Source organism: Triticum dicoccoides, chromosome 2A (assembly GCF_002162155.2).
Source record: "Triticum dicoccoides isolate Atlit2015 ecotype Zavitan chromosome 2A, WEW_v2.0, whole genome shotgun sequence".
Classification (NCBI taxonomy): domain Eukaryota; kingdom Viridiplantae; phylum Streptophyta; class Magnoliopsida; order Poales; family Poaceae; genus Triticum; species Triticum dicoccoides.
The window spans coordinates 60871223-60887250 of record NC_041382.1 but is presented as its reverse complement, the minus strand read 5'-3'; the positions used below and the strand labels follow the sequence as shown (position 1 = coordinate 60887250).

Below are 16028 nucleotides of genomic sequence, written 5' to 3'. Positions count from 1 at the left end.
GTTTCTCTTCGTCATGGTCTGATGTATGTTGTTTTGTGGTTGATTGGCGCTGTTTTGTAGCCCATTTCACCGTCTTGTCAACACGGGTATAGGCTCCATGCCTAGTTTAGCTAGACGAGTTGAGCTCGTTGTATAAGTTTTTCAGTTAATTTTTCTTATTAACTGGTCATTTTTTTCCCTACTTGATAAAGTGGTGGAGCTCCTACATTTGCTGTAGAGGAAAAAAAAGGTATGCACAATAACACAAGCATGACACAAGAGCCATCGTGACAAAAAATGACTATTTCACCGAATCACAGCTGCAGCATACAGACTGTGAGACATTACAGGAGGCCACCACGTCACTCTTGTCCTGCCGTTCTGGCTTTCCATGCACGGATGCGCCTGCTTCTGAAACTCTGCATGATCATGTTCAGAGCAAGAACGCTTCCGCCATGCATGGCTTGCATGCATCTCACTTGCTCCTCTCACTCAGTTCCAGCCTGATCCGTTCAGGTCAAGCCTGTCGCCGCCGTCCGGCCGCTGCCTGCTGCTCGCCGCGACGACGCCGATGCTAAGGTCCAGCTCCGCCGCCTTCCCGAACGCCGCGCCACCGTTGCACCCGTCCCTCCTGACCTCACGCCGCCCCTCAGGCTTGCCGAGAAACAGGTAGCATTCCTCGTCCTCCTCGCGGCTCGCGCTCGCCGAGGTTTCGAACGGAGCGCCGCAGCCTCTACGGGTGGCAGACGCGGAGAGGCCCATGGAGAGGATGTCCTCGGACGCGGTCAGGCAGCTGTCATCGGCCGAGCCGTCGTTCTGGAGTAATCCTCGTCTCACCGACGAGGCTAGCTCCGGCAGCCGCTGCGTGGGCTCCGCCGCCTCGAGGCCGGCGACGACGTGCTGCTTCCCGAGCGCCTCCTGCGCCTTCTCCAGCACGGAGTGCAGGTACTTCCCCTGGGCTTCGATCCGGAGCTGCAGGTGCCTTTGTACCTTCAAAGATCAACCCATCATGCACTGCCTCACTCATAACTTCAGACTTGGTATTCGAGAAAAATAACTTCAGACATTGTAGTAGCTAGTTTATCAGTTTCAGAAACAGCAACGAGAAAGAAAAATGTCCAGCTCAAGACACCGAAATTAAATGAGCACTCCTGAATATATGGCAGCATTTCAGACCAGAGTATATAACAGCACAAGACTACCATTTGCTTCCCGGATTTGGTTGAGCCAAGGTTACAGGTGACATGGATAGCAAAAACCAGTCATGTTGAATGAAGATAGTAATATATTCTTACTGCACTACTGACAGTGATAAACTGTAGGTTCCATAGGTACAGAAGAAGATTGAGACTGCGCTGTTTATTTTATCGTACCTCTATTTGCTCGTGCAGTCGTCTCTGGACCTCAATTTGCATTTGGAGGGCGTCGTTTATGTGCATAGACCTAACCAAAATATGCCGAATTTCATTAAAAAAAAGTAGGATGCAATTCGAGTGCATATATATGTAGCAAACCCAAATTACTTCTTACCTGCTGGTGTTCGTCTCTCGGTTCAGGTGATCACCTGATGATCCATGCCCTTCACACGCTTTATCCGTCGCTGTGCCAAAGCCATAAACTGGAAATAAAAATCGAAAGCAGGGTTAATGATACATCATCTATTGGATAATTAGCAAATAACTTTGCCTCAGACCCATATATGATTTACTCACCATTTTTTGCATTGACGGCATTAGCTTGCGCTTGGAGATTCTTGCTAAGTCTGAATTTCTATGAGGAAACAGTTAAACAGCTAAGTTTCTTGCTCAAACAAACACATGCATCATGCTAGATAAACAATAGCTAAATAACAACTCTGTATCATGTACCTGGAGGTGGCTCTTAAGATGGTACAGAGTTAATCCCGGGATTCCCATGACCCTCATGATTGCCTTCGGCGTAGCTTCTGCGATAGTATCAGTAATGTAGCCATCAGAAGGAGGTTCACCTATGCATTTCTGCCATGAACAACGAAAAAAAATCGATCATTTACTTACTGTCAGGCCCTCCTAGCTTCTTCACCGCATCCGCGAACCGCTCGTGCAGCTCAGGAGTCCACTTAAGCCGAGGCTTCGCATCCGTCGACAGGATGAGCCCCGAATCTCCTCCTCCTCCTGCCCCTCCTTGGCCCTTCATGAAGAACTTCTTCTCCGGGGACAAGCTAGGCCTCGAGGACATGTGCTGCCTGTGATCATGAAACTGCTGCTGCTGCTGGTGATACATCTGCCATCAATCAAACATCTCACGTAAGAACACAAGTCAGAACAAGTCGAGCAAAGGTAATTCTTCCTTGCAGGTGCAACTCTTTTACCTGCTCAGGCTCCGTCATGTACTGGCAATGCTCTGCCTGCATGCTGCACATTCCTGGGCGGCCGGCCGACAGACAAGATCCCCGCTGCAGCTTTACCACCGGCGCCGCTATTTCTAGTAACCAAAGAAAGACTCGGACCACGGCCGGCCTTCCGGGAGTGAGACAACCTTGGCCTATGACTATGGAACCCAACCACCTCCCGTGCGATCTAACGCGGGGTCTCGACTTATAAGGGCAGAGGTAGATGGACGGATGGATGAGGCAGGGGGGGAGGGAGGGAGGGAATCTCGGATCGTTGGAGCAAGCTCAACACTCAAAGCGCGAGGACCCTATATTCGCAGGAGCTGAAAAGAGATATGATCCTTATTCCTTCCGAGGGCACCCACCCCCTCCCCCCACCCCTGGCCGATCTTTCTCCCTTTGCAGCTACAACAACAAGTTAACAACCTCTCTCTGAGCATGCATAGATGATACATTTGCGCCTGATTTGGCCGGAAGTTACGTACGTGGCGCCGGCCTGAGAAGGGCCGGCGAAAGCCCGAAAGCGAAGCGCGATCTTTTCCTTTTGAGGGAGCACCTCATTCTCTTCTCATGGCGACTTTCGCGCTGCCCGGGTGAGAACTTGCAGGCCTCTCCCTGCTCTTAGATTCCTCGAGCTGTTGTATGTGTTGCATGAGAACTTGCGGGCCTCTTTGGATAGATTCCTTGAGTGCCCGGAACCGATTCCGGTGTCATTTCCGGGCCTCTTTGATTGCTGAAACGAGAGAGCGCGCGGCAACATTTGTGGTCAATCAGCATTGGTTAGTATTCCATCCATGCGATCGATCCGCAATGATCACCTGCGTCGCCGCGCAGGTTCACTGCATGTGTGTGTCGAGGAACAGGAGGAATATCAGTCGGGGGAGCGCAGGGGCTGAGGAGGGGCCGGCCATCGATCTTTTGACTGCGGGGCGGGCATCCAGAAGGGGAATTTGGGCATGAGTGCAGCATGCAAAAGAGGGCTAAAGCGGAGGCGCCCATTCTTGGATGCCTTCTCGGGAGTGAGGAGTCCGCACAAAGGCAAGGAATGTGGAATAATCACGGAATAAGCATTGAGTTCCCCCGCCCGCGGTGTCTCCTCTGGCAAGTTTGGCACCTCCAAAAGGAACGCTGGGGAGGTGAGCTTTGAAGCCGACGCCGCAGCTTCACTGTTTGTTGGTTGGTTTGGCTCTAGTACTTCTACATGTGGCATGCAAAGTAGCAATGCTAATGATGATGAACTGGTTGGCTTATGCCGCTTTGGCATTTTCACCCATGCCAAAACCACATGAGATTTTGGCTGCGGCTGCTAGATGCGGTGGGGCTTGCAGGGAAAGCTTGACCATACAAAAAGCAAAGGGGGTGGGTGATGCCGCGGAGCAGTATTTTCTCTCTTCTTTTAAAAGCCGGCGCCTTCCTCTTTGGGTTCCGTTGGATTATGCTTCCCTGCTGCTGCTGCTGCTACGTGGATCGATTAAATCTGCTCTAAGGTGTAGAGGGAATCAATCAGCAGCTTGTCACTGCGACCAGGAACAGATCATCACCTAATTATACTGAGATATGAGCCACGGGTTCACGTCCTCATGATATGCTTGTACCTGTGGGCGTCCCTGTAACTGAGTGAGGCGTACGTGCGTGCATATGTTCTGTTCCAAGCACCTGCCGGATTCCTTCCGCATTAAGTTGTCAACAAATATGACCAATCGGTTATCACAAGGAGGAACTAAAACCATGCATATATTCCTCCAGCATCGGTTCGCGGGCCAAAAGAGAGAAGGAAACTATAGTATGGCGCGCTAAGACATGGAATAAACTCCTTCCAGCCGTAGCTTTTCCCCTTCTTATATTTGCACAAAGATAAGCGAATACCTCAGGCCGTTGCTTGTTAACAAGTGCTTGGCATCGTATGCTTTTGTTTTTCATCCCTGTGTAAGCACCTGGCAGCCTCAGCGGCCAGTTCTGTTAAAGCAACAAGGAATATATGGTGTTGAATAGTGAATTTGCAACCGATGTCAGCAGTGAACCGAGCCACGTAGAGAAAAAAGGACGGGGCAGCCGTTTCCTCTTTTGATGGTGTACAAAAATAAACAGGGGCGAAATACACTGATCATTTTTCTTTCTAGGAAAATATGGTCGAGTGCTTCTCTTTTGCACTCTCTCAAGATGTCTTTTGCTGACAAGGTACCTGGCAATGGCGAGACCCAGCATCAGCATACATGAATGCATCATGAACCAACCACAACAATATGTTGTTCCCACCTAAAACATTGTTGTTGCCACGAATACTCTCGTCTTTCAGAACGATGACTAAATGCTGTAGTGCTGTACTGAATACGGGACAGGCGAATATTGGAGCTCCATCTTAGCAACATCAGCTTTCGCACAAATGTTGTCATCCAGCATGTCAAAAAAGGTTTTTGATTTACATACAAGAGCAAAAGCCGTTTGAACATTTCTGGACAGTACTTGGGGGTGCCTGGAGACAAAGTGCACTATTTTCTCATCTGCGTCAAAAAATCCGCCGGGGGTCTTCCAGGCCCTGCAGCGCCACTCCCACCAAATGATGAGAAACCAGTAGACCCTTGGTTATTACTGCCAAAAGCTCCAAAACCACCTTCAAGATCAACCAAATTATGTTAGTCCTAAAAAATTGCAGACAACAAAGTTGGTATAAGATCAAGCTATAAGTAAAACTCATCATTTAGTCACAAACCCCCATAAGGCCAAACTGATTATAAGTTGTTACTCTGTTATGTCAACTAAAACGATTATCTAAAAATAATCTTGTGGGACAACAAGCCTACATTTGGAAATACAGATGAAAACACCAATACTCAAGTAATAATTGATTGGCGATGTTTTTAACAAAACGGTCAATAGCTAAGTACTCCCTCCGTCCAAAAATAAGTGTCTCAACTTTAGTACAAAGTTGTACTAAAGTTAATACTAAGTTGAGACATTTATTTTGGGACGGAGGGAGTAATTAATAACATACTGAAACTGATTATTTGTTCAGTTTAGTAATCACGGCTGTGCAGAAAGATAATAGTATCTTAAATACTTAGGCTACTCCTAAACCCAAGACCAGATAACTTTTACAAGGAAAATAAAGAAAAAATGCACTTGTTTTGGGAGTATATTCTAAACACAGCCCCAACTAAATAAAGCAACCTCATCAAAACCTGATTATTGCTATTCCTGACAAGAAAGCCAAACCTCTTTTTTTTCATATGCCAAAAGCATTATGCGTTGGTGTTCTTTCCAGAAGAAACAAGCACTATTCTACAGTTTAACTTCAAAGAATATTTAGTACATGTCAGATTTAATATACTTCACTCACAGAAAATCAAACATTTACTATACTTAATTGTAATTGTCATTCAATCAGCTAGCTCAAATCACTGCTAAATAGAGGCCATTGTGGCCTTGTAAAAGGCCAATAACAAGGTAAAGGTAAGCCATACACTGCTGTTAAATTCAATTCAAAGGTTCAAACTAATAGGAAAGGTCGTTTATATAGTTTACTGGATGTTAAAACATTTACCACTGCCATTTAACAGCAGGAATTTATGTTCCTATAGAATGGAACGTCAGACATGAGGCATTTAACAAAGCATACTTCAGTCAGGTCTCCCTCTTTCTGCTGCTACCGTGTACTATTGCTGCGAGTTTCATTATGTGTATAAGATGTACAAGGGTGCTTTTTTTATACTGCAAAAAAAATATGTATATAATTATCTGGATTGGAAGTAGTTAAATCATGGAGAAGGATGTGTATAAGGTTAGGTGACAGTTCCATTCTTTAACCATTAGTTAGAACTTTGGCTCAAATAGTTAATAAACAGTTGGACAACTAGTTAGCGTTTTAGAGACATGTCTTGACAAGGAAATATGTACCCAGCACATCAAATCATGAACATATAGATATAGGCCAAAGTATATAAGTATGTGCATCCAAAATAGAGCAAAAATTCTAGAGATCTCACCACCTCCGAAGCCACCTCCCTGGGCTGCACCTCCAAAACCACCACCCTGGGCCGCACCTCCAAAACCACCACCCTGGGCCGCACCTCCAAAACCACCACCCTGGGCTGCACCTCCAAAACCACCAGAAGATGAAGCTGCGGCAGCAAAACCACCACCGCTTTTGGAGGCAAGAGAAGCAAACCCTCCACCGGTAGCAGCAGCAGCAAACCCTCCACCAACAGAAGTAGCAGCTGCAGAGAAACCTCCACCTGCTGCAGCACCAGCAAATCCAGAATTACTGGAAGGTGCAGAAGCAAAAGCCCCAGAAGAGGAACTAGCAAATCCACCAAAGCCTCCTAGCTGGCGTGATTGTCCAAAAGAACCCAGAACAGATCCAAGCGCCTGCTGAGCACCAAGCTGTGCAGGCTGCCCGAATCCTGACTGCTGCCCACCCCCAATTTGTGCAGGCTGCCCAAATCCTGACTGTTGCGCAGCTCCAACTTGTGCCGGCTGGCCAAATCCTGACTGAATTTGTGCTGGCTGCCCAAAACCTGCCTGCTGACCAGCTCCAATTTGTGCAGACTGCCCAAATCCCGACTGCTGCCCTGATCCAACCTGTGCAGACTGTCCAAATCCACCAAGCCCACTTGAGAATGCACTAGAAAATGTACTTGAGCTAGTTGATTGAGATGGCTGTGCTGGCTGAGATGAAGGAATGCTCAGTGATGCTGGACGGAAAAGCTGTCCTGGGCTGGTGGTCAAAGTAAACGGTGAGCTTGAACTTTTACTCTCAGACGTACCAAATGCGCTCCCAAAAGGATTGGATTTTTTAGGACTTGAAGAAGGTGCGGACCCAAGACCAAACCCACTAAGGGCTCCCAAGTTTAGATCTGCACTTGCAGAAGGACGCTCCTCATCCATTTCATCTTCATCTGATGAGAGATTGCTTGGTCCTGCATCTTTTCTTGTGGAAGTGACAACAGCAGATTCTGTTGCCCCTGGCACAACTTTAGGCACAGGAATGGATGGAGGATTAGAAGGTAAGCTGCTATTGGTCACCGGAAGCAATGCAGTTTTGCTTTCACTTGTAGGTACGCCTGTTAAAGTAGCACTTACAGAGACTGTGGTTCCAGTTACCTCTGGTGCCACCACTTCAGGTTTAGTAGATGCATTTTTATTCAAGCCAGGTAATGACTCCTTAACAGGTGTTGGTATAGATGGCAGGGAACAAGACACGGTACCCTCAGATACTGTTGGGTGAGTTTTTGGTGCTGACTCCTGTGGTGGGAGTGTGGAAGAAACCGTTGGAGATGAAACATCAGAAGTCTTTGCAGCTGATGCTTGCATGGTTGATAAGAGCGATGCAGCTGAAGAGGAAGCACCTGACATTATAGGAAATGAAGATGACTGTGATGTTGGTGAAAATGCCACCTGGGGTGAAGCTTTGGCTGAGTTCTGCATAGTATCACTGACTCCACTAACTTGGAAAGTCTTCCCATGCAACACAACAGGCTTAGAAGGTTCAGAAGACAAAGATGGTTTATTAACACCTGTATTCTGTGGAGAAATGCCAAACCCTTTCATGCTTCCAAAAGATGGTACGTCCTGGTCACCGTATCTGTTCTTTGTAGTCAAGGTAAATCCAGCTCCAGAATCCCCAGACAAAGTTTTGACAGGCATTGGGCTCGACACTGAAGGTGACATATCTGGCCGTGTATTGGTGTTAGTTTTAGGAGCTATATTGGTTTTGAAGGTCAGAGTATTTGACTTAGGCACGGTATGCATTGTGCCTAAAGATGCAACATTAGGTGTGCTGGTCCTATCCCTTGCATCCTTCTGTGTGTAACTGAATGAAGCCGGTGAAGATGGTGTCAACTTTGAAGACTGATCAGCACTTCTCATTCGCCCTGATAAGTCAAGATGCTTTTGCTCTGAACCCTGAGATGACCCAGCTGGTTCCTTTACCCATTTGAACAAAGAGTTGCCCTGGGGTCCTGACGGTTTTGTTTTCTCATCCAGCACTGTAAAAGACAAGCAGAATGTCATATGTTGTAACAGTGTCTATAATCAGGACCTCCTTGAAATACCCATGTATCTATCAATGCCTACGGCCAATAACTTACCTTCAATTGGAGAACGAACCCTGCTAGTATATGATTCGACTATTGATGAACTGGGGCTACCACCAAAAGTTTCCTGGGAGATAGCTGCCATTTGAGAATCAAACATTTTCTTGTTTGACCTGAATGGGAGATCACTGCTAATCTTGAGGCGTTGTTGCTGCGCTATTCTCTTTACAGTAGTTTTCTGAGGCTCCAAACTAGCCAAACTCTATCAGAAAAAAAAAAAGAACTCATGTTAGATCTGCTTCCAGTCAACCACGTAGAACACAAAAGAAAAGAGGTATAGAGCAAACATATGCCAAGAGAAAACATCTTTGCAAATCACATGATTTGCAGGATGGGGGTTAATGGGAGTTGGGAACTGAAGATCAACATCTTCTTTGCAAATCACATGCATATTAGATACAAATGCAAATTTTGGTCTGGGAGTTTACCCTATCCAGTGACTCTCTCCTCCTTCGTGCAGTCTCAGGTTCAGCACTCTTGGAAGGTCCCAGCATGCCCTTTGTGTGCTCTTTCGTGGATGGAAACCTTTGAATTAACTTGGAAGGGGTACCGCCTGAAAATTTGGCTGCATCTGCCGTATGGGCTAGACCAATTGATTCAAACAACTCTTTGGTCACTGCCCCTCGCTTCTTAGAAGGAGAACTTATATTTAGTGCAGATATCTGCTTTGAAAGGCATTCAGATAGTTGCTCTGCTGCTGCTAATTGCGAATTCAGTGCATTGTACACGCTGGATAACTGCGTCTGACTGTCAAGTAAATACTGGAAATCAGGTAAGAAGTTCACAAAAATGGATGGAATTGGAAAATGACTCACTACAAAAAGTGGTACAGAAGACAGGCATGGTTATAACACAGCAAATTTACCAAATTCGCAGAACAGTATTCTGAATTAATTACACTGTATTTCTACCACTAAGGTCACACCACAACCAACGCTGTCAGGTACGTTAAAATGAGAAGCAATTTCAACAAGTTAATACAGGTCACACATGCAAGCAAAAACCCATCCCTTTTATGTCAAGAGGGATTTACAGATCTCTCCGAACATGCTAGCAAAATGATTGATTTAATTTTGGACCAAAATCACAATAGCAGCTGTTTGAATATTGTTCCACGTTTGTCATCCATTTGATGTTAATATCAACAAAATGCATTGGGATACTCTACCGAGATAGTAGGTGAATACCTAGACCGTGACTTGTTGGAATAAACAGCTCTACGACTTGAAGCAACTCTTCCAGTTTCACCAAATTTGTTCATCTCCAGATTATTGAAGTGCCTCTCCAGCTCTACCAGCTGATTTGTCAAATTCTATATGATAATAAAAGGAAAAGCCATTAGTTCACTAATATTTCAAAAGCACTTGAATTAGACAGTAGTACCTGATTAGCTTTGAGAATATTTTGCCTCTTTGCCTCAAATTCTGGACTCAAATTCTGGCGGTTCCATATATCCCAGTACTGAGTATCTGAAGACTGAGTGAGAATTCCCTTCATATAAGCTTGCCTAGCAGAAACTGAGGAGAAACAGAAAATAAGGTCATTCAATGCATAGGTCAAATGTTTATTTGGACATTTTTCCTCGCCCAGAAAAAAGCTTGGGCGCAAGTGGATTAACTGTTTATCTCTCCAGAGTACAGACACTATGTTTTCCATGTCAAGGGATTGACAGAACTTCAAAACTACCAGTAATAACTTGGAAAATCCTCATAGATCAGCTGGTAAACTTAAGGTGCATTGCCTAGGAAAGTTTATAAGTGATGCCATGATTTTGATAAGCAGCACAACAGTGTTAATATTTCAACTTAATAGAAGCTTGTTAAAGCAGACGGCCACACAGCACTCAGATACTGGTATAGTGGATTCAATGAGAAACCTTTGGTAAACTCTCTGCAGATTTATCTTGTTAGACACACCAGATGCATCAGATATCTGCTCAGATGCAACACACGGAACCCCCAGTTTGTACCCTGACCTAACAGCCATAGTGAAATTGTATAGTGTGGACTCTTTTTATGTCTAAACAATAATATTTCGAAGGGGGGCTCAAAATTCTAAAATGTGTAGGTGTATTAGGGGAATTGTGAAGTAAGCAAAGTTATGAGCATCAATAGATGAGAGATACAATATATCAACATTTTTTCAAAAAAAAAGTGCGGTTCAGTAACTTCTCTGCCAAAAAAGAACATGGCACCAAACCAAGTGCATGGGGATCTCAGGTAACTATAGATTACAAAGGCGCTGGTCTATAGCGTATCGAAAGATTTGAATGATGATTAAATTATTTCTTCCAGGTATATATTAATCACTAACGACATTATGACAGTGCATTTGTTCTAGTTTAAGGTGAAGTGTTCTTATTGTTCTATTTCCAGGTATAAACAGGAAGTACCTTGGAACATCTTATTTCGAAGATCTTCAGCTTTTGAACATTGTTCCTCTACTTTGTTCTGGAGTTCACAATAAGACATGTTAAGTAATAATTTTGAACAGGCAGTACTGCAAATAATGTCTGAAACCCCCCAGAAAAGTCCAGATGAAAATAAATAAATTACCTTGAAGACCTGCAATAGTTCCAAGAGGTTTTGCAGATCACCCTCAAGAACTGAAAGAGGACGCTGCTGCAAGGTCATGCAAGCATCTCTGAAACCACCATCTTTTTCTATGTATGACAGGAGGGTATCTAACTCCTCGGTCATATCATTTATCTGTTTAATGAAAGGGCAAAACTTATTGGTCAAAATAGAGAAGATGCAACACATGCATTCTGGCAGTTAAGTGCTCAGTGAGGTAGCAAACTGTAAAGTAGATCCAAATCCAATATTTAAATTATTTAATACATTGGAGGATAACATGTTTACTATAGTCACGAGAGGAATATGGTCCTACCATGAAACAATTGAAGAATAGAATAAAAAAATCAGGTCTCTGGACTGGTGCAAAAGAATGTTCTATTTAAGGTCGAACGAGATAAACATATGCAAGAAACTCAATAATGGAGATATGCATATCAAAGGAAATGCACTGAAAAAGTTAGACAAGGTGAACGTATTTAGGAAATTCAATCAATAGGATACTTATGATAGATATGTATATCACGATGAGTCAGATAAGATGACACAGCAAGGCTTAATAGTAAACATTATACTAAAACAGCTTGATCTTACACTGTAAATCTTCTTAGATAGATCTTGTTGGGTATCAAACATTGTGCCCAGCTTGAAATTGTTTGAATCCGCTGACGTATGGTTCCTGTTGTTGGGTGATTTGCCAATGGTTTGTTGTGGCAGAGGTGATCCACGGGAGACAGGAGGTACTTCAAGATTTCCTGGCCCAAACCCAGCAGATGAAGCTCCAACTGGTTTATTTGGAGAAATCGACAATGATGGCACAGAACTTAAGCCAGCTGAGGAACCAAGAACTTTCCTCTCAGTAGTGTAGCTGGTTTGCGCTGGGTAGCTTCCGAAACTACTAGCCCCATCCCTTTCTGCAGTCTTAACTGGAACAGATCCATCTGAGCTGAACACTGATGATTTAAAACTAAGGCTACCACCACTTTTTGTAGCGTTCTGAGACCCCCCAAATGCTCCCAGTGGTTTGGCTGAATCGAAGCCACCTTTACCAAGTTGGCTGCTTACAAAACTGCCGCTGGTGTTCGGTTGCCATGAAGAAACTGGTTCACTAGATCCCTTGCTTCCTGTTGAATTTAGACCAACATTATTACCTGTTGAAAAGCTGAACGGCATTCCAGGTTTCATGTTGCCTGTTGGTGCTGAGCTAGAGGGAGGTGCAAATGGGGAAGCCGTGTTCACTTGCTTGGTATCCAATGGCTTCTTATCAGAAGAGATAAGCAATGAACTGCCAGCAGCTATGTCCTTGCTATTTGAAATTGGGAAACTGCTCTTTGCATCTCCTGATCCATGCTGATCTTTCTCTGCAAGAATAAAAGAAATAGCAGAATTCTTTAAGTTTCCAACACAAGAAATATAGAAAACAGCCCAGCAGAGGTCGAGATGCAAGATAGTAACTCCTGAGTCCTGAGTAGCGATCTCTTACCTGCTGGTGCGCTAGATGCCCCAGGTCCTGCGAGCAGACTCTTGGCCATTGAGCTTGTAACACTTGGAGTCAGATCCTTATTAGACGCAGTTGCAGGAGAAATTTGTTTATTCACATTACTATCCTCAATGGTAGACAGACTTGTTTGAGGTAAATCGGACGGGTCAGAAATCCTAAATTAGAACAGTGTCAAAACAAGGAAAATATTCAAAACAAAATGTCAGTATATAGGAAATGCAGTACAAAAGTAAACAGTCTTTTCATCTAACTATGGCACTGCCAAGTTTCAACAAAAAACCTACCTGGCAAGATAGTAAATAATTAGTTTCCCTTCACTGGTCAAATAAAGTAGAAGATGTTGAGGGGCAACCTCCTTCTGTTCAGGTCCAACCAGTACTGTGATCTTCTGAAATAACGAAACATTCTCCACACCAAACCCCAATATAACATTGTCATCACCATTTTCTGAAAGCCAAAAGGAGTATATTGTTTTCAAAACAATAAATAGGGTATGTTATTGTGGTTTTCTGAGTTATGTCATACCTTGCAGATCAATCCTAGGACTATATTTATCCTCCACCATTTCGAGGTATACCACAGTTCTTTCCTCATCAGTTCTCGACGGCCATTTCAAAAGAGAAATGTGGTCATCGGTGCTCTTTTTATTTGTAACAACCAGGAGATCCCTGTCAAATTACACAAATATATCAGACATGACAACAGTAACAAGAGACAGAATCCATCTGCAAATACCCTTTTCAAATATTCTATCTATCTGTATGGTACTATGGTGCACTCTGTTAAATAATTCTTCCCGGCGTATAGGCTTCCCCTACAGTATTTATGGGAAAAAAGGTTCTTTCCAACACCACCATGCACACAAAGTACATGAAATAAACAATAGCTAGATTATAGATTATAGAGGTATTGTTGAATAAAGAATGTTGAGTCCGGTTTTGCATACCAGCGATGCAGATAGCCCAATAGCAGATTTGGTCCAACTCCAGATGGTAAAATATCATCCATGATACCTCCGAAAACATCATAGCTAAAAACAACTGGCTTGCTTGAGCTCTATAAGGCATTAAGAAAGCAATAACATTACTTCAGCCAGTCAGTACGGAAATTCACAAGTCAAAGGGAGCACAAACTAGAATATCTTAGTAAATATGTTTTGTTACACAATACAAAAGGGTCACCGCATGTAGCTGAGTTTTCCTTCCTAAGTTAAATATAATACTCCATTACCAGCACGTGATCATATCCATTACAGAACCTAATAGGCAATAGCCCAATACATCTTAATTCTAGTATATACTCCCTCCGTCCTAAAATAAGTGTCTCAAGCTTAGTACAACTTTGTACTAACACTAAAGTTAGTACAAAGTTGAGACACTTATTCTGGGACGGATGGAGTATGTGGCATTCCTACATCTTTTCAGGATAAATTTATGCAGAACGAAGTATCAGTTCAGTAATTTTGGATAGACATACATGCAAGTAGTTTACTAATGGACTCTGCTCTCAAGGAGTTACAAGTGACAACTGCCACTTCAAAAGATTAGTCTTCATGAAGAATAATCTACAAGTCAGTGACAATATTGATATTATTACCACATCCAACAAGCCTGAGATCTCTTTGGCAGCGGGCACAGTATGGCTCAAAGGGTGCTTTCATTCCTAGATTTCAGCATAATTTGCCAACATGTGCAGAGTGAAAACACCATTTTTCACACAGACAACCAACAATAAAATGAAAATCAAGACTATCACTCAGATAATGGTGATACATCTGATTCATTAAGACAAGGCTTTGATCAATTATTACTCCAATAATATGTGGTTTCTGTCATAGAAAATTTCAATCATTACTAGCACTTTTGAATGCGAATCTAATGGGATCACTTTTCTGTCATATAAATTGTGTTTTGAAGGATAATACCATAAGTATTTGATTTACATTTCTTAAATACATAAAACTACCGACCACACTTAGTCTTGTGTGCATAAATATGCTTTAAAATAAATATTTGCCAAACTGAGGTAGCTTTACCCAAGAATGTTCCCAGAAAGAACATTTAGCAAATGACACATTTACCAAAGAAACACCACAGAACAAAATGCGAATCAAAAGAGGAGAAGCAGCCAGAACTAGAAGAACAATTCACCTCGAAAAATGTAGCTTTACCCAAGAATGTTCCCAGAAAGAACATTTAGCAAATGACACATTCACCAAAGAAACGCCACACAACAAAATGTGAATTAAAAGAGGAGAAGCAGCCAGAACTAGAAGAGCAATTCACCTCAAAAAATGTATCTCCTCCACTTCTTATAACTTGGACCAGATAACCCTCTTCATTGCTTTCTTCATTCAATCGAACACAACCGACAACAATGCTATCATCGCGAACCCACCCGATGGAATCCACTGATGAAATTTTTAACATATAATATCAACAAAGAATCATGGTAACATCTACTACTAAACATGATTTGATGTATTGAATGGTGTTATTTTCTGTATACACAGTCACCCCTTCCCCAGTTCTATAAGGATATGCAGTTATGCCTGATGGCCTCGTGGCTGATTGCGGCACTAACATAATGCAGTTTCATAAATATGATCATGTTGCTACCCTGAGAGTTAGCTTGTTTGGTCGTTGACTCACGATATATTCTTTTCCTTGTAAATTGATTTTTAATCTGTAGTAGATCATGCTAGCAAGCATGGTTCTTTTTAGGTGCAAAATGAGCGAGCAACACACAGCTCACAAATATGATCACATTGCAGGATGGACAACATGGTGTAAAAAATATTTGTGAAGTGCACCACAGGCTAAAATTTGTATCATAGCCATCTTTTGAAATTATATATCGAAGAACCATTGATAAAGATGCAAAGTTCCGTAGGAAATTTTGAGATGATATTAGGGAACAATATAGGGAAGTTTGGTTTCAACACTCATCCCATGATCTTTGTGGTGCACCCTTTACTTCTCCAATAATTAGATTCATCGATTTAGTATTATTTTACTCTTGTCCTTGTAGATACAGCAAGAAAATTGGAGCAACCCAACAATTCAATATATACCTGAGACATATACCAAAAACCAAAATGGAGACTCATTACCTTTGATGTCAGTGCCCTCTGAATCACTATCAGGCCACAACTGAAACAAGAGGGCCATGCAACATGTTTCCTTCAAATCTGGTGATAATATCCTGAGTGAATTCTTTCTTGCCACAGCAATATGGTTCCCGTCCTTGGAACAGTCAACTACATATATTTCAGAAAGATGGCAAACTTCAGCACAACCAAGACAATGATGAGTAACTTCAATTACAACACAAAAAGAAATGTCTTAGCAAGTTCTGAAGGACAGCACATATCAGCCCCAAAAGTGAACCGGTGCCTGAAGATGGATGCTGCGCTGCACCCAAGACACATACTACATTCTGTACCAGCATTATTGTCATACAGCCCTCTACCAATACTAATCAGGTTGATTTTGTAAAGCCTAAGCATTACA

General features: G+C 43.0%; 2 protein-coding genes across 2 annotated transcripts in view; both read right to left on the bottom strand.

The window, feature by feature from the left end:
- Positions 1-263: 263 nt before the first annotated feature.
- Positions 264-2517, bottom strand: LOC119353231 (myb-related protein 1-like). Its single transcript, XM_037619826.1, has 7 exons — positions 2330-2517; positions 2016-2241; positions 1848-1924; positions 1692-1749; positions 1510-1597; positions 1353-1422; positions 264-969 (listed from the first exon to the last, which is right to left on the bottom strand). Exons 1-7 carry the CDS (start codon positions 2378-2380, stop codon positions 472-474), a joined length of 1068 nt encoding a protein of 355 aa, XP_037475723.1. The 5' UTR covers positions 2381-2517; the 3' UTR covers positions 264-471.
- A 2060-nt stretch (positions 2518-4577) lies between these two features.
- LOC119353230 (nuclear pore complex protein NUP214-like) overlaps positions 4578-16028 on the bottom strand; it is a 13247-nt gene continuing 1796 nt past the window's right edge. The window contains exons 4-18 of the mRNA XM_037619825.1: positions 15629-15775; positions 14802-14926; positions 13463-13572; positions 13042-13184; positions 12801-12963; positions 12499-12671; positions 11610-12376; positions 10998-11150; positions 10835-10892; positions 9826-9959; positions 9630-9754; positions 8871-9189; positions 8437-8644; positions 6334-8334; positions 4578-4961 (exon numbers count right to left, since the gene is read on the bottom strand). Of these exons, the coding sequence (XP_037475722.1) occupies positions 4840-4961; positions 6334-8334; positions 8437-8644; positions 8871-9189; positions 9630-9754; positions 9826-9959; positions 10835-10892; positions 10998-11150; positions 11610-12376; positions 12499-12671; positions 12801-12963; positions 13042-13184; positions 13463-13572; positions 14802-14926; positions 15629-15775 (4748 nt within the window). The 3' untranslated portion in view covers positions 4578-4839. The remainder of the gene's footprint in view (positions 4962-6333; positions 8335-8436; positions 8645-8870; positions 9190-9629; positions 9755-9825; positions 9960-10834; positions 10893-10997; positions 11151-11609; positions 12377-12498; positions 12672-12800; positions 12964-13041; positions 13185-13462; positions 13573-14801; positions 14927-15628; positions 15776-16028) is intronic.